Source organism: Parasteatoda tepidariorum, chromosome 2 (genome assembly GCF_043381705.1).
Source record: "Parasteatoda tepidariorum isolate YZ-2023 chromosome 2, CAS_Ptep_4.0, whole genome shotgun sequence".
Lineage (NCBI taxonomy): Eukaryota > Metazoa > Arthropoda > Arachnida > Araneae > Theridiidae > Parasteatoda > Parasteatoda tepidariorum.
The window spans coordinates 19,198,947-19,222,203 of NC_092205.1; the positions used below are offsets into that span (position 1 = coordinate 19,198,947).

At 31.8% G+C, this 23,257-nt stretch overlaps 2 protein-coding genes across 7 annotated transcripts in view; both read right to left on the reverse strand.

Moving 5' to 3' along the window:
* LOC107439415 (uncharacterized) overlaps positions 1-23,257 on the reverse strand; it is a 246,436-nt gene that overhangs the window by 58,349 nt on the left and 164,830 nt on the right. Inside the window, exon 1 of one of the 4 annotated variants that reach the window (XM_016052005.4) lies at positions 6,465-6,598. The exons of 1 other annotated variant lie outside the window; for it this stretch is intronic. The gene's annotated coding sequence lies outside the window, so the exon portion shown is untranslated. Of the gene's footprint in view, positions 1-928; positions 1,377-6,464; positions 6,599-23,257 lie in introns of those variants that run through there. 2 more of the 4 variants (XM_043045221.2, XM_043045220.2) reach the window with 2 other exon arrangements.
* LOC107439412 (Juvenile hormone binding protein 13) lies at positions 10,629-21,552 on the reverse strand. 3 transcript variants are annotated; one of them, XM_016052002.3, is made up of 4 exons: positions 21,418-21,552; positions 16,105-16,177; positions 12,585-12,955; positions 10,629-11,018 (listed from the first exon to the last, which is right to left on the reverse strand). In XM_016052002.3, the coding sequence occupies exons 2-4, from the start codon at positions 16,160-16,162 to the stop codon at positions 10,752-10,754; spliced, it is 696 nt and encodes a 231-aa protein (XP_015907488.2). In that variant the 5' UTR covers positions 16,163-16,177; positions 21,418-21,552; the 3' UTR covers positions 10,629-10,751. The 3 variants fall into 3 exon arrangements, with proteins under 3 accessions (XP_015907488.2, XP_015907489.2, XP_071034208.1); XM_016052003.3 differs by having other exon boundaries at positions 16,105-16,174; positions 21,418-21,500; XM_071178107.1 differs by having other exon boundaries at positions 16,105-16,174; positions 21,425-21,493.

Here is a 23,257-nt window from a genome sequence, read left to right on the forward strand (position 1 = left end):
ATATATATATATATAATAAATCTTAAATATGAACTCCTTTTTTATTGCAGATTCGGATTTTGCAGAAAAAAATAACCCTATTCGATCAATAGGTTTGTGCATGCTGTGCTGTAACCAAGAAAATTGAAATAAGACGGAATCTGTTTAAAATGGTGAAATCTCGGAAGCCATCAGATTGAAAAAATATAAGGTTTTTTTTTTTTCAAAAAGAATTGGAAGAAAAGTTTTACATTTTTTTTCCTTCTAAGCAGCTCTTTTTTTATGTTCCTAATCTGATGAGTCTCAAGATTCATCATTTTAAACAGTTTGTACCCTAGTATAATTACTTTTTCCAGGAGAGCCCGAACGAGCAATAAAAAATCGGTGTTAATATTTAATGTTTCAGAATTTCCTATCCCCACCCCCAAGGAATTGGGGTAGAAGATCTAGTTTGTTATCACAGGATAGCTTTTAAAAAATTTATTGAATGTGTCCATTTCCCCCTTTTTTTATTCGATTTATATTTCTCGAGATATTTGACTGTTGCCAAACTTTNCCACTCCTATAAGGTAGAATATTGGAAATAAAGAGCCAATAAACGATGCAGATTTCAGATGATTACAGTCATATTATGAGAGACTAATTAAATTTGCAGGAAAATTAATAGTTACAGTATATCTTAAAATAATCATGAATGTCATTTTTTACTCAAAAAAATTTCAGTCATTCATAAAGCAATCAATCATTCATCCCATTTTTTTACAGTAACTATTACTTAAATTCAAATGACTGGATGAGATCGGGTTTTTTTTTCATGTGGAAACTCAAAATTTTTGTATGGAATTCAAAATTTTTTATATACATCCAATAATCTTACAACTGTAAATAATAATTTTATCTATGAGTATTTCATTTTTGAAACTATATTAAAAAAATCACGAAATCTTACCAATTTCAATTCAAACGCGCTAGAAGTCAACATTTAGAAATCACGGGGAAAATAAAAAATTTAAATCCAGGAGCATTAAAATAACAATCAAAGGAATGAAGAATTTTTGAACTCCTGGCATTTTCCTTAGTAACCCCTCTCTGTTACACTTTAGGGCAGACGACTTTTCGCGAAAACGCTTAGAACAACACTCTGTACATTTCACGAACAGATGGCATTTTTCTCTAGCGAAGCACACATAATCTCGGCGGTTAAACTTTCTTTACAAAAGAACAGTTCAGTTTCACTCACGCCAATTTAAAATTCCAAAGCACGCTATGATACGCACGACCTTTACGAAATATTTCACATTTGCCCCGAAATGAAATAATATGAACACATAAAATCTGTTTTTTGTTTTCCTATTTTTGCTCTTTTAGTTCATATATTTCTCAGGAAGCACACAAAGCAGATGTTTATTTATTTTATGTGTTTCCGGCTGTTGATTTCTTCCAGTCTAAATACGTCCTTATCCCTTATCCCAGCCAATCAGAAACATAAAAGAAGAAGGCGGCAAAATAGAACATTAAAGTGAATCTGAGTAATATTGGTTTTAAAGTTTATTCATTGGTTTTGTTGATTTATATATTGTCTACGTAGTCTTCAATTTATACGTTGACATAGCTATCTATTGCCGTCGTATAAATCCACGTAATATTCCATTTATACGTTGTTTATAGAATACGAAGATTCTATCTTTTTTTTTTTCATTTCTTATCCTCAAGCTTCCAAAAGGGTAAACCCGTAAAACTGTTCGCGTTGTAGTGTTCGCACTTTTGGCATTTTGATCTGTTTGCCATGCAACAGATTTTTCAAAGTTACTTATCGATTTATAGCCGAAAAAAACTTCGAACCTTTTACTTCACTCCAATAACACTTACTTAATTTCTTCATCCACTGAGATATCTGAACTTTCAGCCAAGCCGTCCTGGTGAGTACAGTCTCTTCTTACCATGCCCATGGCCAAGGTTCGATAGCATGTTAGCAGGTTTGTGCTAGCTTAAACCTGTGTGTCGGGTCGAACTGCACTTGCTTCAATCGAGTCTTAATGGTTCGGAATCCCCTTGAGTGCAATGCTCCGAGTAGGTTCTGAGACAGAAAGTCTGAGTTCGGTTGGGTGGATGGATTTCCTGGTACTGAAAACGGGAGCTTACTCCCAATTTATGTTCAGCAATATAAATTGTGGGAGCATAGTGCTCTAATGTGCAAGTATTGTCTACAGATCATCATTAAGGATAGATCCCAAATCGTCTTCAATAGCTCGTTAGTGTTACTCTAGCTCGATGCACGAACTAAAAACTAACTGCGTATCCACTATACTCTGAAAAGACCATTATCCCATTTGGATGCAAAGCTCCAGGAGCAAACGTATATCAATATCGCCAACTCTTGGAACGACGTTACACAACCTCCCTTTTGCTCCCTTTCTTATTAACAGCAATAATCAATTAGCAAGTAATAAGAATTAATAAAAATTATATCTAAAAATCATGACAGATATTTGTCTTTCTGTTCGTATTTAAAGAAACTGATGAAAGAATAAAAAGCATTGTTTCTTGTAGACAATTCTCTTCTGTAGCGAAAAAAAAGTAAAAATTCTAATCTCGCATTTGATTTGTTAAGAGCATGTCAGCGTAATACGCACCATTGTCAGTGGTCCAATCAAATCCAATGCCCGCGCAACGTCATCCAGTCATTTCTTTTTTAAGAACGAATGTTATCCTTAATTATTGAAGTATGTTATCAAATCTGGGATTCTAAGAAGACTTCGGAATTAAAATCTTCTTATAATACTTCTGTGATCTCTATCGTAAAACATAGCACGAATGATATTTTTGTTTGACGTATTAACCGTTATGATGCTCTGAAAACATATTTCTAATATTTGATAACAAAATAAAACAGAACTATATGCGTTCGCGGATGATTACTTAAATCCTATACCGCAATGGTCTTTTCTTAACTTGCAACGGAGTATACTATTATATTTAAAACACTATTCATTAATAACTACCCGAACCTCTCCAATGATATATTAGTATAACACAAATACAACGGTAACAACAAAACTGAAACAGTAGTAGTAGTACTTTATTTGCGCTGCACTAGAGCTGCACGATTACAGTCTCGGAAACATCCCTGATGATGAACCGGAGACATGCCATCTAATTTGTGATCCTCTGCAGAGGGGGTGGCATCCCCCCTTCGGTAGCCCGATGACCTGCTCGCGAAGTCGAGCACTTTACGGCAGAACAGTTTGACGAGGACCGATACCACGCACCCTCGGTCCCTACGCAGGCTGATCAAAGTAGACGCCCACCCGCTTACTGATTGCAGCCATTGATGCTTGACTTTGGTGTTCTACTAGGAACCTACTAACTGTTTCTGAATGATCAGTCCGCTGCGGGACTAGACTTATGATTGAAAAGAATAAAGAAGAAGTTTGTACATGTATGAAATGAATGAAGAAAAAAAGAATATCTAACTAGGTTTAAGTATAAAATGAATGAAGGACAAGCCTGGTTGATTTATGAAAAATAAGATTTCCTTACAGGTTATGGTGATTGAGAGACTGACTAATGTCCAGGGTTGTAGATTTCAGGTTCGTGTCCCGAAATTATTTCAGAACATTAGGGCTTTTATACTAATGTATGTTAGTGCTTAATTGAAGTAGAACAGACATTTCATTTCATGAAGCTATTCTATTGAGCAATCCATTGATGTGCAGGAACGAAATATGGCTGAATATCTTCAGTTTTTGAGTTCAAGTTCGATACTGGATTCGAAAAAAATGTATATATGTGCTACTGTAAATGCCCCACTTTCACTAGTAAACCAGAACCAAAATTTTAGCAAAAATCTATCAAATTTTTTTAATTTTTATTAAACTTTTCAATTTAGTAATCAACTTATTTGCATTTTTAGTCGCACGTGGCAACCCTGTTTAATATGATTCCCTTTTGAATTTTTATCAAGCTTTTCTGGTAAAGCATAGTTGTTACCAATCCAATTTGGTAAATTCTAGGTTTTATCGGGAAAGCCAAGGATTTATCAAATTTCGAGCATTTACAGTAGCACATATGCACACTTTATTCGAACCCAGAATTGAATTCAACTCAAAAACTAAAGATATTCAGTCATCGTTTTGTTCTTGCACGCCAATGGATTGGTCATTAAAATAGTTTCATGAAATGAAATATCGGTCCTACTTCAATTAAGAGCTAATATACCTAAGTATATAAGTCTTGCTGTTCTGAATTAATTTCCAGGCACAAACCTAAAATCTACCACCCTTGATCTTGGCCAGTCACTCGGCCCCCCTAGCCTGAAAGGAATTCTTATTTTTCATAAATCTACAGGCTTTTGTTCCGTATTCTTCATTCATTTTATTCATAAATCTAGTTACTTGTTCTTTATTCATTTCACACACATACAAACGTGTTCTTTATTCTTTTCAATCATAAATCTAGTTCCGCAGTGGACTTATCTTAAAGACACGGTTCTCAGATTCATAGTAGAGAACCGAAGTCAAGCATCACGGACTGCAGTAAGGAAGCGCGTGGGGGACTACTTTGATCAGCTTGCCTAGGGACCACGGGCACGCGGTATCGGCCCTCGTTAAACTGTTCCATCTTAAGTACTCGACTTCGCCCGCACGTTTTCGGGGTAGCAAACTGGAGGAGCCATCCTCTCTGCTGAGTATCAAAATTGTGATGGCATGTCTTCGGATCAGCTTCAGGGAGCGTTAGCCCCATTGTGCAGCTCCAGTGCGACGTAAATAAAATACTTACCTACCAATCATAAATCTACTTTATTCTTTATTCATTTCATACAAAAATTGACAACCTTGTTCTTTACTCTTTATTCATTTCCTACATAATTCCTCAGATTTGTGTCAAATTCCTCATCAAATTCAAGAATAGCTAGGGCAAATTAGAGAAAGAACTAGGTAGGTAGAAAGATACTTTATTTACATCCCCCTAGAGCTGCACAATGGGCTATTAGTGACGGTCTGGGAAACATCCTTAAGGATGATCCGAAGACATGCCATCACAATTTGTGAGGCCCCTTCCTCAATTTAGACATAGATCAGAAGAAGGCCGGGATAGCCTGGTCGGTAGGGCGCTGGGCCCATATCCAAGAGGTCGTGGGTTCGATCCTCGCCGGCCGAAGACTCCCCGTGTAGTAAATGGTGACTGATGCACGTTAAATCTGTCGAGTCTCAAAGTCCTCCATGTTCCCACAACAAATCAATACCTCTGGGGGTACTGATCCAGGAGTTTCCTTGTCTTCTAGATTGGTTCAAAATTACAAGGCTACGGAGTTGAACTTAAGTAGTCGTAAACCCATGAAATTGGTTCGGCTGTTCAACGACGGTTATAAAATAAAATAAAATAGATCAGAAGGGGAAGGAAATTTTCTCCAGGTCCTTACACCCATGGTACTGTCATTCGAAGTTGTGTTAAAAATTAAACCAGCTACTATCACACTTTAGAGCGCTTGAGGGAAAGACAATTCAAACAGATATCATATAGTATGTACACATAGCACTATTTATTATCAAATTGTACTTTCCGGCTCTCATGCTTAATACCATATGTAGTATGTTATTTTTAAAAAATTAAGGAATAGAAGTATAAATATAAAACATAGAGTTCATGATTTTTGAAGTAAGAATTAAATCCTTTAAAAAGTACAAAAACTTATTAAAAAAGCTATAAATAAAATGTAACGAACTACAGCTAGCTTTTACAGTACAGTGTTTATTTTAAAAAACATCAATTTAATATAAACAATTTTTAAATTCTAAGTAAATAAAGTTTAAAGAAAAAAGAACACCATTTACTGTTATTTTAAATTTAATAAACTACTCACAGCAGTCTTTAATGCTCTTTCAAATGACTTCAATTTTATTTATTTTTACAATATTATAAAAAATAATTAAATTTTTTCTTTTTTGTGAAAATTTATAAAAATTTTGTCTTTTTCAAGTCATTACATAAAATCATTAATTACTAATAAAATTACTTATTAATCATTACATAAAAATTTATTTAACTGTTTTGATTCAAGTTAATTTATTATGTAATATTCATTGCAACCGTTAAAGTTTTTACACTGTTAAAATACGCAGTTAACTATTACGCAAAAATACTCAGATAAATGTTTCTCGTATTGAATCGTTTCATAAGAAATCGTTGGATTCGTAAATTAAGGTTTATAGATTCTATTTATAGATTCCATTTATGAATCCAACATAAAAGAAACTATTTAATAATAACAGAAATTATTTAATGTTGGATTCATAAAATAAATTATTTAATAATTTCAAATATGGATAAAGTTGTCACGCACTCTAAATATTCCTTGTTTTATCTTCGAATTTTAGGAAACTTTTCTTTTATGTTCATACTTCGAAATCATGTAAAAATAATGATTTTTTTTAAATTTTGAAAATGGTGCTCTTTTTAGAAAATATACTTGTACAGGTACTTACTTCATTGCAGTGTGCCTAAGGGTACTTCATTGATTACATTCTAATCATGCGCGCAAAAATGAAATACAAAAGCTGAGTAGTGTAATGATTGTTTATCTTTAGAAGTGATAAGACAATTGTTGAATGTAATCTAATATTTATCAAATCACACATGCACTTGTAATAATAGGATTAACTTTTTTAATACTTTAAAAACACACAGTTAATCTTTCAGTTTATGAAGTATTCTTAGTTTTCCTTGTATTAAACATTCAGTATTTTCTATTCTAAAAATTTCAAGTTATGCCACGTTTTAAGTATTCAACTTTACGTTACATATTGTTTTACGTAAACTCTATAAGACTCAGAAACTGCAAGTTACGAAGGTTTGTAGACAAATGCATAACGAGTACGATGAAATAAAAAAAATGGCACTAGATTATCAGTTCGAGAAGTATCAAATTTTAAACTTGTAGTAAAAAGATACCCTGCAAGTCCCTCTACAGTCCGCAAGAAGGCAACTACTGGGTTGAAATTCTACGTGCTTAAGACCATTTTTATTTATGAGCTTAATGCAGTTTTTTTTTTAAATTACAATTTGTTATTGTCATTCTGAGTGCCTTTTTACTCCACTTTTTTCTTAAAACTTTATTCACTCTTTGTTTCAGAAAAATTTTATGCATGTATATCTTGAGATACATATCCGCATAAATTTTGTAGAAAAAATTTGAAAAAGTTCGTAGAATTTGTGTAGAAAAATGCCCAAGTATATGCATATTTGATGATAGAATAAAAGAAAAATTAGCACTTGATTATCAGTTCGAAAACTATCAAATATTAAACTTGTTGTAAGAAAATTCCCTGTATGTCTCTCTATAGTTCGTAAGAAAGTAACTACTGAGCTTAAATTCTTCGCGCTGAAAAGGCCATTTTAATTTATGAACTTCAAAATATCGAGATAACATGGAAAAAATTACAGAATAATGAAAAGATAATAAGAAAATGATATTTTATGTCAACCACTGAGGATATTTTATGTCAACATTGTCGTCTGTGCAGGCCGGGTGCGGAATTCTTATCAACCATCATTGCCGGGAATCGAACCCGAGCCACCTTATTGGGAAGCGAGAGCTCTATCCCCTGACGTAGCACGGCTCAAGAGCTTTTTATCGCAGTGAACCAAAAGATCTGAATTGTTTACCAGTTTAATATTATCGCCAAAAATATGGTCAAATTTCACGCTTTCACTTTCCCATCCTATGAAAAAGTGAACTCTTCCGCTAAGTTTTCCTACCACTTGCCAACTTGTCGTGTTTGAATAATATCTTAAATCAATAGCTTTTCGAAAGAAACCTTTCAAAAATATTTACTATTTTTCTAAAGGTTTATTCTTAAATTGTGTTTCTTTTCCTGTTGTTGTTACTAATAAAACTTTAATTTTTAAAATGTTTATACCATCTTATTATTTGTTTTACCTTTAACTTAAATTTTTCGAGATGTTTTCAAAAAAAAATATTTATTTCAAATTTCTCATTGGTACACTTCAATTACTGTGGCCCATGCTCATATCTCATTAACTATTATAATGGTGGTTAACCATAACCAAACTGCAGTCTTGAATATTCAAATCATTATAAATGGGCACTGAAACGTTTTCCGTAAATTGCAGTAACTAAATTTTTTTACCTCTTTATATTCCTATCTCTTTTATTTTCAAATTCTTTCGAAATTTCATTATATCGTGGAACAATTGATTCTACAAAAGTAGTTAAAAGTGCGCATAAACTAAAACCTTCTATACAAAAACAAAGAAAAACTTATTATGGCTTCCACAATTTGTATTCAAAATACGATAGTACTAGTAATAGTTAAACCTGGAAATTTATTGAGGAATGACATTTATACAAAGCCTTTCCTTTTTATATGCCTTCTAAATGGCTCAAAACATTAAACTAGAAAAGAAGAACTCTTTAAGAATATGACATCTATATTATTTTAGAGAACAATTCCTCATTAGAGAATGTTGTATTTGAACCAAACCATGTTTTGTTAAAATGTTTTAGATTGAAACAAAAGATAAAGTGGTATTGCACTTTGGAATCAAATTCTCATTACGTTTCTAATAAATATTGAAGAGCAATGCATTAGTCTTAGAAAGTGCCACCAAATGATAATCTAGTATCTTCCGTTTTAAATGCAAATCAGATGCTACAAAGATCAAAACGAAGTTGATCTAAACAAGCAGTATCGTTATGATACAAATGAATAATTGATGGATTCAAAACAGTTTTACTGATTTAAAGTAAAATGTAGTTTTTTTTCTCTCTCATTCTTTCCAAATCAAGACTTAAAATGGCATTTATTTTTTTTTCTTTATTTAAAAGAAATGAATAAAATAGGGAGAAGTAATATAAGTGGTGTCTGGGCTTTATGAAAAATAATAAAGAGTGGCATAGAATAAAGGGCTTATTAGCTCAACGAACCCGTCCGAGGGATGTGGACATAGGGAGGAATTCTAAGCCTCCTGAAAACAAACGATTGTTCAAAATATTGGCCAACATTTGGTATACTTTTATCATTTAAAAAAAGCTATTTCTTTATTATTATTATTAGTTGCATGCCTTAGCAAAGCGATTGTCTATGTAAAAGTATTTTTAATTGCAATGAAAAATTATAAGAAATCGATTGAAGTAGACTTTTGATCAGTTTTTGGTATTTAAATTTTAGTCTAGTTGGTTTTATTTGATCACCAGAACGTGACGAAATAAATCATAAAAATATCCTATAATAAGCAAAATGTTAAAAATTAAAATTCGGCATTTTTATGTATTGATTAAAAAATCATTAAATTTAATAATTTTAAAAAAAACTATATATTGTTGTTGTTGTCGTTTGACAAGTGCAGAAAAGTACAAGTCAAATGGGACCGAAGGCATGGAGCACAGCCCAAACTATATATTTATCTCCTTTATGAGTTAAATTCTTCTATGCTCCTTATTTTAAAGTAAAAATCAAAATTTCAGCCATTATTTAAAGTTTGGTTCTTAGGAGGTAAAATATACTTTTAGTAAGGGACAACAAAACTTTTTGCAGACTACATGTTAGGGGAGGAAACGTACTGAAACTGGTTTTTAATTTCATGAAACTGTTAGAAGGTTGTTATTTTAATTCAAAAGTATTTAATAATAAAGTAGTAAGCAATATCGTATATATTACTTGGTTCAAAAAAAAGGAGGAAAAAACTTTATTTGCTTAAACAACTTAAACTTTATGGGGCCATTAAATAACTTAAACTTTAAACACGGAGCCAGCATGTTTATATAAATTAATACTTTATTGGAAATAACAGTCGATATGCTTCAGGCGCTTAAAAACAGGCTCCCATTTTTCAAGACTTGCCAGACTATATAAGATTTGCCAGAACTATATTAGTAAAATAACTTGATTCCAAGACTTGCCAGTAAATATACAAATTGAAAATAACAGTCCACATGTTTCAAAAGTTCTTGCCAGACGTGAACATAGGATAGACATTCACATCTAGAGCGTTTGAAGCATGTGGACTGTTACTTTCAATTTGAATATTTTTAAAGAAAATGAAGTTTTTAATCAAGTATATTACCGTATATTTAATCAAGTATATTACCGTATCAAGTATATTACCGTTTCAGTTTCTTGGGGTTATTTATTTAATGCAATCTATAGTTTTAGTCCAAACAATTAAGCAAACTTAAATCACATTACATTACGGACTATAAGAAGTTGTTCGGATGTTTTTGTTCAGGAGATAAAAAAAAAAGATTTCATGTTACAAAATAAGATAAAGTAATAATTGGGTGACAGCTATTATTTTTTTACGGATACCTTCAACAGTGAATCCCCCCCACCCGTTTTTAATCATTTTCAATCGCTTTCGTAAGATTGGGAGCATCTACCATACAAACTTTGATTATGATCCAGCTATCTTTTTTTAATTAAAAATTATATTTATTTATATTATTATACTTGTTTTAATTATATGCAAAATACATTCTACATAAGAGGCCTATAACCAATTACCGCAAAATATGAATTTTTCAAACCAATATGAAATTTTTTTCTCCAGCTCTTGATTTAAAAATTGCTATACTTCATATTTGCATTTGTCGGTTGTTTTTGCAAATCGTAAACAAAATACGACACTTACGCCATTAAACATTTTTTATTTCCAAAAATTAGACACAATTAAAATCAATCTGATAATGCTGATATGATAAGTTCCTAAACGTTACCTACCATGCCATCGCAATAAATTCTGAACATATATTTTCAGAATTCCATTTTATCCAGCATGATATTTAAGAAATCCAGTATTTCCTCTTTGTAGTCCTGTATTATCCCTTTGGCGTCCTTCTTAAATTCTTCCGCTTTCTTTTTAAGTACAGTGTTAACAGCTTGCTTGAAAGGAAAATGCAAGCCATGAAATTTGATAACTAATTCAGGGATAGTTGGATTGACATCTATGTCTTTCAGTCTAATTTTGGTTCCACTGTCAGTCTTCTGGACATCTAAACTCGAAAATACATCAGCTTTCGCCTGAAATTGAAAGAGAAAAAATAGTAGATCAGATTAAAATGTAATCTGCTTTGATACTAATTGTTCCATAATATGCTTTTTAAATCCTTGTCAAAAAAAGGGTCCCGCAGTGGACTGATCGTAAAGACACGGTTCCCAGTAGAGCACCGAAGTCAAGCATCACTGGCTGCCGGCGGTAAGTAGGTGGGTAACTCCTTTGATCAGTCTGCGTTGCGATCGAGGGTGCGCGGTATCAATCCTCGTTAAATGTTCTATCGTAAGGTGCTCGACTTCGCGCGCAGGACGTTGGTCTACCAAAGCAGAGGAGCCATCTCCTCTGCAGAGGATCGAAATTGTGATGGCACGTCTTCACATCATCCTCAGGGATGTTTCCCAGATCATTGCCAATAGCCTATTGTGCAGTTCTACTGTGACGTACATAAAGAACCTAATTACCTGATCAAAAAAAAATTATCGTAGATCAATGCTTAACCAAGGAAAAAAACGATGTCTAAATCTGATTAATCACTGTTGAGGAAACGGATATTTAAGCTCCTAAGACCCAGTGTCCGATGTTTTGGGCTACATTTAGTACAATTAAATTTTTTTTTTAAATAATGTGCTTCGTTTTCCTTTCATATGCTTTTACAATGCCAATTAGGGTTTTTAGTTGTTTATCTTGGCAAAAGTTTTTCTTTTTAGTAATAGTTTACCAACATGAATTTCATCATTTTGTGAAGTGATAGTGAGCAGGCAATTTGCATAAGACCATACGAGAAGGAATTTCGCAGAACCATAAAATTTTTCCTATTATTTCTCTCTGTGCTGTATGTAATAACCCTTCACGGGACATGCCTGAGGAATTTTTATATCATTATTTAATTGAGAAATGAGGCCCCGTGACTCACCATAGATGACTGTCAATCTTTAACAAAATGTTACTGAAGATCAAAGCACCTAGAAAATAAACTTCGGTGAGCTTTTTATTTTGAACAAAACTCGAAATGTTTGTTTAAGGAAAATGGAAACGGGACATAGAATTTCATTCCTCTTTTTAAGCTTATTTTATGAGCATTGTTCTTTTCTCAAAAACTAAAATAATGAACCCGAATAAATTCGTAAAGTGATATCGTTCATCTGTAAAAATCATTTAGTTACTTTTGTTAAAATAGTTTTTTTAAGAAACGACTAAAAGTCAAAAAAAAATTTTGTCTTTTTCGTAGAATTGCTACGGATTCCATAAATTGTTATTAGTGGTAGTAAATTTACGTGATTTACGTATTAATTACGTAATTACATATAAATTAAGTAAATTTACGTTTTAATTAGTATTTAGTGTGACTTAAAAAGCTGCAAAAAAACACAATTAAAAGTTTGATTACAAAACTTTGCAACGATTTTTAATACTGTATTTTTCCAAATTTATTATTTTTCCAATAACAATGTTTTTTTTCTCACTCAATATTTTTTTTTTGTTTAGGTTAAAAAAGAATCAGTCATTTAGTGGACAACCAGTACATAAAAATAAACTACATGATTTTCTAGGATTGTCAAGCCGTAAAAATACACTCCTTAATTTTCACTTACATCTTTAGCTGTACTTTCAAAATCCCCATGTCTGGTCCAACGCTTACGCAACGTTTTTGCCGATAATTGGAATTTACCATTTATTCTCAACTCCGGAAAGTAAATGCTGAAACTTAGGGTTTTATTCTCCGAGGGTTCCATTTTAAACCCCTCGACCTTCCTCTGCGAAAGGCCCTTCAAAATCATTGAGTTAAGGACCACCTCCACATCTTTAGCAGGAAATGAACCCCGATCTTTCATTACAAATTCGTCTTCTATTGGAAGAGGATCTATAGGATCGCTAATGGTGTCTGATTCAGGATTTTCTAATACATCTTTCAAGGTGTCAGCCCATTTGGTTTCTTCCTCTGCACTGGATTCGGAAGCCGTTCCTATAAGGAATGAAGATGAAATTCAGCATTCAGAAGATTAATCTTCACTTATAACTCAATAACTCAAGGTATAACTCAAAGGTAGATATAACTCAAAGGTAGGAAGTAGGAAATAATAATTGTGATTTTAATCGCCATCGTTTCCTTTTCACAAATTAACTGATGATGGGTATTAACTCAGATCGGCAATACCTTTTGATAAGCGTTTTAAAATATAGCACACAAGATTTAAAATAGGATTTTAAAATATGTTATATCTCTATTGAGTTTTTCTGAAAACTTATTCCAATACAATTCTGTGTTTGCTGCTTATCTCCCTTGGTTTAGTTAGACAAACTAAACCATGTTCAAGAGACCCTGTCTCAGAATTAAATCAAAGACTATACCCCCCTCTTTCAACAACTGCCCCAGAGAGACACCAATACAATCTATGGGAAGGAAAAGCGATGGCGGAACAGAGGAACCGTTGAAAATTAGACTCTTTATGTGACCCGCCCTAAGATTTAGATATAGTGCGGCTTTCAGGAGAACTCCTCTAGACACCGGTCTCGCGTCGTGGCGGGTACTATGGTTACGAGGAAAGGTCACTTTGAATAGGGGTGTGGGGTGAATAGTTTTGTCTTAATCTTAGCGTAGGTCCTCGTGACTAAACCAATCGACACCATTAGAAAAATATGCTCTCGCTTGTTACCATAGCAGCAGACAGCCCCAGACTTTTAGTTTAGAGGAGTTCTATTCAAAGCAGCACTATAGAGTGATCTGAGAAAGTCTTGGGCAGGATCACTGCAATAGCAGTCCAAGAGATTCAGCGGCATACCAAGCATGCTTGGAGGAAACAAAAGTTCCAAAAACAGAAGTTTGCAGTTCGTTGGTGGAAAGAGCAGTGAGAAATACAATTCTGCAATCAGTATTTGAAAATGAAATAATAACACATTTGCCTACTTTTAGTATTTTGGTAAATTACTTTTTTTCATTTCGGTAAATAAAAAAAATTATTAATTTTGGTAACTTCATGATAAATTTTTCGTACTTTACATTATGAAAGCTTGTCAACGGCAGCATAAACGGTTTTCGTAAGTTTAAATAATATTAAACTCCTGAATTCATTTATAAATTTTAAAAAATATAAAAACTGATCAATGTATTTTAACTGATAAATGCCCTAAGTGGCAGACTTCGTAATTTTATTGCTTTACATTTTGGAACAAAAAAACAGGAGAAGTTTTAAAAATTATAAAGTGCTATTTCTCATAATCTGGAAAAGCAACTCCTTTATTATTATTTTTCGTGGATGTAGTTCTATCAAACGATAGTCTATCATCAAAAGTTCGTGAAGAACAGGAAAAAAAAACATCGAAATAAGTAAATATCCAAGATGGCGCTGGTAGAGGCCTTTTTATGACATTTTGTAAAGGACAAGCCGAGAAGAAAATGGCAAAAGAAAAGAGGTGATTCACCCAAATCCCAAGAATACCCTGATACTATGAGCAGCTTAAATGTAACAAAACTCTAGCGATTTGCTGTTATCTACTAATAGTTAAATCTGGGCCATAATAAGAAGTTCGAGTTTTTGTCTTATTCTTAGTCTGAAATCATCTCTTAATGAGAGAAAATTATTGAATTTCCTAAAAAAGGACTAGATGAAACGATCTCAGAAAAGAAGAAAAAAAAACAACTAGTTATCATAATATACTTTCATTTTTTCGATTTTCAAACATCTTCAGCAGTGCAAAAAAAAAAATAATTATCCTGAATAACTTTTGATCTAATTATTTGATCCTCACGTTCTAGACTCAATCTTAATGCTTCAAAGGGGGGACCCTAAATATGCTAATTAATTAATGTAGACAATACTTTAATTTATGAAATAGGATGCAAAAACGTACTTTCTCTAAATAAGCATTCTCTTTTTTCATGATGGATTTGAATGCCAAACCCTCAAAATATTGGGAGCTATCGTATGGTGGGAAACATCAGGGCTAGGGAAGTAAGGTTACAATAGTTTGGTCAGAAAAGCGCTCCAAAGCTTTACTTTTATTTTTGCACATTTTTTCCTACCTCGACTTGTAATGTTTTATAATTCCGAGTTTGAGTTGTAATGTTTTGTAATGTTTCAGCGAATCAAAAAATTTTTGCACACAAAATCAGTGCAAAAAATAATTTTTAATAATTATTTAGTATTTTTTATTACTTTATTTAATAATAGGTGAAAAAATTTGGGAATTGTAACATATACCAATTTTTACTAAAGAAAGTAATTTTAAAAGTTAAAATGCAAAATTTGAAAGAAATCCGCCTGATACTTCTGGAGAAACCAAATTTTAACTATACGATTTCTTCAAAATTCGATTTCTCGCAATTCGACTAAATTATTTCTGCATTCTGCCTTATAAATTACATTTTTTAAAAAGAATGTAAAATGTGTATGCCTTACAATTCAAAATATTTTCGACTATTATGAACTATAGTAATAAAAATTAATTAATAATTATTGAAAAAGGCATGGAATTAGCTTTGGATAAACGAATTATATATTTGCATGCGAAATTTTTTCGATTCGCATAAAAAGTTCTCAAGCTATTGCGAAATACGCAAGAAGTAAAATTAACAGTTGAAGGGTCCAAATTTTGGACCACTCTCTAGACCGAACCATTGGGGTGATATTTCCCAGATTATGGCTACCCCCTTATTTTGAGGGAAAGGAATCATAGTCCATCGGAAAAAAAGATGCAAAATTTGCTTATAAAAAGTTCACTTTTGCGTCTGATTCGTAACTTAAAATATTGTCTGTGATAATTAATAAGCATATTTAAAGTTCCGCCTTTGAATTATTAGAAATAAGTCCTAGTACTTGATAACCCGATAATTATTTTAAAAGTAATTCAGTGTTATACATTTAAAAATATCTTAAGATAAATGTTTTTTTTCTTTGTTAAATCACTTCGGAATGTAAGAAATACCGAATAAAAAAATTAGCTTCGAAGTTCGTTTCCTATTTAGCACTTTTTTTTTCCTAACTAGTACCGTAACGTTAATAATGTGATGTTATAGCAGGCGGCGCAGTAAGCTTATTTTATCTAGTTGTGCATATCATTTTCAATTTGATAATAACTAAGTTATTCACAAGATTTTTTTTTCAGAGGCCTTACCTTGTATGAGCAACATAACAGCTAATTCTACAATCAACATCATCTTTATACTCTGCATATTCGAGTCTTTCTGCTAAGGTAAAAGAAATCAGTATTCATTTAAAAAAAAATAAGTTAATTTAAAACGTGACAAAACTCAAAACATCCGACACAAAGCTTTAGGTTAAAAGTTCTAAAATTTAACATTGAAAGACACCAAACTTAACATAAGTACCAAACAAGAAAACATAAAATTCTAAACATAAGCATTTAGAGACTACATAAAAATCTGTATTAAATATTTCATATTGAAAGAAGATCTGTAATAGGTTCACTTGATTTCTTGCTATTTTATTACTGTTAGCTCACAGTTATCAAGCAAGGCAATCAGTGTCATGTGCTGCTTGCTTTCGTGTGCCTGTTTAGGAAGAGGGGTGCGATTGTTCTTATTTTCCAGTGGCGCCATCTATGGCCAAAAATTCGACTTCTGCCGCGCTCATACGCCACACCCTTTTCATAGAGCGAACCCATTCATACATCCATTCATTCATCCACAGATCGTAATTTTGACCTGAATCAGAGAATGATCAATCTCCAATTCAGTATCCCCAGAGGTATTGATTTGTTATAGGAACATGGAGGACNATTCGACTTTTTCCGCACCCATACGTCACACCCCTATAATAGGGCGAACCCATTCATACTTCCATTCATTCATCCACAGATCGTAATTTTGACCTGAATCAGAGAACGATCGATCTCCAATCCAGTACCCCCAAAGGGTTTGATTTGTTATGGAGCATGGAGGACATGGTTTGAACATGGAGGACTTTGCGAGCCGTCAGATCCAACGTGCATAAGTCACCATTTACTACACGGGCAGTCTTCGGCCGACTGGGTTCGAATCCACGAACTCTTGGACATGGACTCGGCTCCCTACCAACCAGGCTATCCTGGACCTTCAGTGTCATCTGATGACTTCAAAGTGATTGTCTCTTTATTTTTCATATCAGCTTGTAACAATCAATAAAACAATCAATAGTAAACAATCAATAAATCAGTTCTGAACAACACAACAAAAAAATGCACAAAATTTAAAGACATATGCAAACAAAATTAATAAAGCTAAAATGATTCCAATATTAATTTTTTTATTTATTACTATTTTTTGTCCCTGTCGATAGTTTTACCTTGTTAGATTAAAAAAAACGTCTTTAGTTGTTCATCCTATCCTAATACATTTATTCTATTCAATGTCTTTTAGCTTGATGTTTTTGCTCGAGACCAACTCATGAGAGTCAAAATTGACCACAATCAAGCAATTTTTTCTCCTGTACGTCCCCTTTTGAGGGCCCGTAAAAACCCTCTTTTCACTATTTATGAATTAAAGTTGCACCAATTACAACTATACCGAAAATACCTATTCTAAACATCGACGTCAATAAAAGTTTGTTGCTTTTTTACATTTCTCTTAAAGGGATTTGTACCATTTCTCCAATAATAGTGCTTCTAATATTCAATATCAGTTAGCACTTATTACCAAAATTAGTAAAGCATCATTGGCGTCAATAAATATATGGCAATTTTTGCATTTCTGCTGAGTGAATTACTGATATTTCTCTATTAATTTTGCTTCACAGTGCTTAGAGTCTAAAGCTTTTTTTTTTTATTTCAGCTAGGACTTATTACCAAAATTAATTAAGCATGATTGGGGTCAATAATAGCATGAAGATTTTTCACAGTTTCTCTAAATGAATAAGTATTTTTTCTCTTTTAATTTTGCGTTCTGGAACAAAGCTATTTTTTCATTAAATTGTTACCCAATAAGAAATTTAATCAAGCATTATTGATGACGCTAATAAGAGTATGATGATTTCTTACGTTTCTCCTTTACAAATTAGTACTATTTCTCTGTTAATTTTTCTTTTCAATATATAACTTATTACTTTTTAATTCAATTACTGTGAATTTCAAATCATTTAGTAGTATAGTTTCACATTTTAAAAGCATAAATAGAAACAAAAGCAACACGTGGTTTCTAATAAAATCAGGAATACTAATTCGGTATCATAATGGTTGCTCATCACTGAATTTTTATAACAAAAATGACTGAAAATTAAACGTGCAAAAAAACACTAATTTTTTTTTAATGAGATCTATTAGCTAGCAAATTTCATCACTGTTTCATCAGTGCTTACGGTGGATTACCGTAAGTTTGAAAGAGCTTCCAGTTTTACCTACCTTGGTTCAATTATCAATGATACTAACAATATATCAGAAGAAATTAACTTCAGGATACAAAAGGAAATGGATGTTTTTACTTATATCAATACATACGCTCTAACTTTTTACTAAGTAAATCAAGTTATTGTTCTACAAAAGTTATCAGACGTATATTTACGTATGGCAGTGAAACTTCTAGCAAAGACGAATCTAACCTTCTAATCTTCGAAAGGAAAACTTTGCGAAGGATTTTCGGACTAATTAAAGTAAATGATACTCATTGGAGAATAAGAAACAATAATTAACTTGACCATTTAATCAGACGACAAAATATAATTCGATTTATTTAATCCAGATCTTTTGCATGGTTAGGGCACATTGAAATATTAAACGATAATAGAAATTTAAGGAAACTTTTAGAATGGAAATCTTTCAACTCGAGACCAAGAGGAAGAAGGAAAAAGAGATAGTTTGACGGTTACCGAAGATCTAACCACCTTGAAGGGGAAAAACTGGAAGATAAATGTTGCTGGAAGGAAGGTTTGGAACGATATCGTTCCGCAGGCCACGATGACTAATGCTGCGTAAATTAAGTTAGTTAATAAACTAGCAAATATCACTGACGCAATCTTTAAAATATTTGAAAGAAAGAAAAACATCTGCTTTCTCATTTTTATCAATGTTGTGTTCTAAGCCAATGAAAAAATAATCCATTTTTCTTACGGCTCTTCCGACTGAATTTGCTCCTTGCTGCCAATCTCCGAACTTCAGGATGATAAAACAAATGGCTCTGGAGTTACAAGAGAGCGACAGACACAGACTACAAACTCTTGATCTTATTAGCATGCAGCCAAACTCCAGGATGATAAAACAAACGGTTCTGGAGTTATAAGGGAGCGTCAGGCACAGACAAACGAACTCTTCATTTTATTATTATAGATATGCATCCTAAAGTAATGAGTCTTCATAAGATATCGTAAGAATATGTTTACTGATTCTTATGTGTATCACATTTTAATGCGATTATAAGTTTTAGCGCTACTGAAAAACAAAAATGGCGGCAGCTACTTTACACCAAGCAGTGCAAAAGAGCATTCTTCATGTGGGTCATTCTCACGAAAACTGTCATTTTTCAGTTCATAAAATCCCAAAAAAGTAAAGTGAATAAAAAGCTCTGAAACTTTTTATATTAGTAGAAATATGTAATGGCATTATAACGAAAGTATATATCCTATAAATTATACTTAATATTTAAATTAATTAATTTTTTAAATAATTAATTTATAATTAATTAATTAATTTAATAAATAAATTAATTAATTTAATAAATTAATTTATTAATTTTTTAATTTATTTTTCAAATTAATTAATAAGTAAATTAATTATTTTCACTATTTAAAAAGTGAGGGAATGACACTAATAGTGAGGGAATGATATTTTATTTTAATACATGTTTTTATCTAAGTTACATCTACCTAAAGTTTGAAAATGATAACATACTAAGTATATCTAATATTTATTATAATTTAGTCTTATATATTTAATAGTTTTTACAGGTTTGGGAAATAAAATTGGCTGGCACGATTGAACAAAAAAAAATTTAATAATATACTCATCTTGAATCATTCCCTCACTTCAGCGTCATTCCCTCACTTTATACACTAGTGAGGGAATGACGAATTCAATAAAATTTAAAAATAACAGTTAGGCCTAATTAATTTCTGAAGTCAATCACATACAATTATATTCATACAAGAAAGCAACATATAATTATCCACTTTCTCGATGAAGTTGTATTTTATTTTACTCTAAAAAATGACATGAGGGAATGACAAATGTAAAAAATTTTACCTGGTTTGATTCATTCAAATTTATTCCACAGCAAAGCTTCTTTAAGTTGAAGATGGAAACATACTGCAATTTTGTTCTATGATGCCAGTTGTTAACTTCTGAAGTTTTTATTAAAATATTTTTATTCTAAGAAGATTGCAGGTGATAAGAACATTGTTGTGAGGGAATGACGCGAAACACTGGGGACAAAGTTTAAAATAGTGCTGTGTTAATATTTTTATCAGAAATTAAATTTAAAATTGATTTTCTGAATTCTATATTTCAGTATTCTGAAATAAAAAACACGAATTTGTAAAAAAAAAATTTTTATTTCAGAAACAATTTTTTTCTTTTTTTAAATCAGCAGTGGGGACAAGTGAGGGAATGACATATTGGTATATTTTAATTACCTAAAATAAATAAAAAATAAAAATTGATAATTTTATTTTTATTCTTTTATTAGCTTGCATTCTGAAGGACACTTTCCCTGAAATTTTTTTTCGTAAGCTGTAAAACAAACATAAAATATACACTGGGGACATGAAAATGACTGCTTTTGTGAGAATGACCCATATAGTGAAACACCTGGATTCAAGAGTTACGTATGGTGTTTCACTACATGATTTAATTGTAAAGTAGTTACCACCATTTTTGCATTGAGAGACACTAAATTTGCTTTTAACAATATATAATTGCACTTACGAACATGAGCTAAAAAAATTAATTTTCATCCTAATTCAACAATAGTTTGATAATAATCTGATTTATCATAATACTATGTACCACATTTAATTGAGCATATTTCAAAAAGAAAAAAGATTTAATCATTATTACAAAATTTTTACTAGTGAGCAATTAATATAAGGATTTGTAAGTAAAACTGTTTTTTTAACCATTTCCGGTGCAGTGTTGCAATACTTAATCCAAAATGTTTCCAACCACTAAAAATGTAGAACTATTTGCTTCTAAGAATCCACCAATTTTTAGCTACCATTATTCTTTAAGCAACAGAGAGAAAAAATATGCATTTTCAATAAGCGTCTGAGGTCGCATTGACCTCACTAAAATATACAACCGAAATTTGTTATTCCGCAAGGAGTTAAAGGGCAGTTAATTCGTAATTAAATATTTTTTTAGTCCGAATAAATGTAGCAAATGATAACGAAAACAATGTAATTTCGGTCCTATAATGCCATTTATCACTACTTACTTTAAATGCTCTTGATACTAAGAGAAATGAAAAAAAATTATCAAAAGATAAGAAATAATAAAACTACGTACGAATCACCTTTTCTTGACTGGTATCATTGGACCACTATATCAATCCAAATCCGATTCGTTTAATTCTCTTTAAAATGTGGAATATAAACATTTAACTATATTATATATTCGCAACAGATATCCAAACAATAACACAGGAAGTTTATTGAAAGCAATCAAGGTTATATCACATTTTATTGTTCTGCCAAATAATTTTGAAGTCATCAGCAAAAAGACAAATTTCCATTCAGATTAATGTTACTTAAAAATGAAAAAGAAGTCTTCATTAAAAATTGAATGGATTTTCTTCGAATTTAGACGGTATTAATATTATAGTATGAAAGGAAGCATCAATTTTTACTAACGCAATGATGCCGTTTGTATTTTAATTTTCCAATTTAAGTTCATCATTTATTTTCGAAACAGCATATTTCAAAACTATGCAACAGCTTTAAATTACCAAAATAATTCTTAATATCCTTATAGATGTCTTGGCGATTCTGATTCGTGTCTGTGCATTCTCATTTCGCAAAAACAATCACGTGATATGTTTATTAATAAACAAAGAAGATTGAGATATCTTATCTTGGATGTTATCAACATAAAATAAATGAAATTCGAAACTAAATTCACCTGTAAATTAATTTACAGGTGAAGTCAATTTTAATTATTGTGGATTTTGAATTATTCAGCTGTATAGAATCAAATTTTGAAAGCATAACTATAAACCAAATAAACACGTGGTTTCTAATGACTTCAGGAATACTAATTTAGGGACGTAATCCGTTAATGTTATCAAGTTCATGCTGATCATTGAGTTTAACTGACATAAAGACTAAAAAAATAATTAAATAGTAAAGAACGTGCAAAGAATTCCTTTTTTTATAAAGAAAGTCATAAGCTAGCAAATACTGGTGTATTCTTTAAAATGTTTGGAAGAAAGGAAAGCGTCTGCGGTCTCCTTTTTATCAATGGTGAGTTCTAGGCTAATTTAGAATTTCCATTTTTCATACGGCTCTACTGAACGGAGTAACGGAAATTTTTGGACAAATTTGATAATCGGGAGCTAAATTTGCCACTTGAAACCAATGTCTAAACCTCAAGATGACAAAACAAACGGTTCTGGAGTTATAAGAGATCGACACACACCTAGACAATCTCTTATTTTTCTTATAGATATGCATCTTACATTAATGAGTCTTACTACATATTATATCGTAAAAATAAGTTTACTGACTCTTACGTGTATCACATCTTAATGTAATTATAAATATTAGTGTCATGACTACACCAGAGGGGCAATTCAAAGGATCTTTTTTTTTAAGATAACTTTTCCTAAGTTGAGTTAAAGGCACCGATATCAGTATCGCCCGGGGAGTGAAAATTTCTTCAGTTGGCACACTGAGCGAGAGGTTATTTCAATTTTTAAACAACATTAGATAGTGATTGAAGTCAATTATAATTTCGAATAATGTATCACACATGGTTGGTCTTCAATATGCGTTTTTAGTTCCAAGTTGTTGTTTTTTCCTATCTGGGATATTTAAACATGTAAAAAACTGTGCTTGTTTGAGCTTTTTCGAGAAGATTTGCATGTGAATTACTATGCATTGTGTTTTTGCTTACATTTTGAAGGAGTGGGAAAAGGTAGAATTTTAATTGTTTTATGTGGACGTAGATTTGTCGTTTGGGGTTCACTGGACAATATTTTATATGTTTTGGCTCATTTTTGCAATTATTTTTTATTTTAAAAGTCGTGAACTTTTTATTAAAGTATATGAGCAATTCTACAAATAAATGCCAATTGGACGGCAAAAAAAATTGGGGGGGGGGGCACGCTATTTCTACATGAATTTTCTTC

What these genes read in the sequence shown, in the direction of transcription:
- LOC107439412 (XM_016052002.3), bottom strand. Translation starts at nt 16,162, where the DNA reads ATGCAGAGTATAAAGATGATGTTGATTGTAGAATTAGCTGTTATGTTG. An exon ending in TGTTATGTTGCTCATACAAG is followed by an intron (nt 12,956 to 16,104) that starts GTAAGGCCTCTG and finishes CATTCCTTATAG; the next exon opens with GAACGGCTTCCGAATCCAGT. An exon ending in TTGAAAGTACAGCTAAAGAT is followed by an intron (nt 11,019 to 12,584) that starts GTAAGTGAAAAT and finishes TTTCAATTTCAG; the next exon opens with GCGAAAGCTGATGTATTTTC.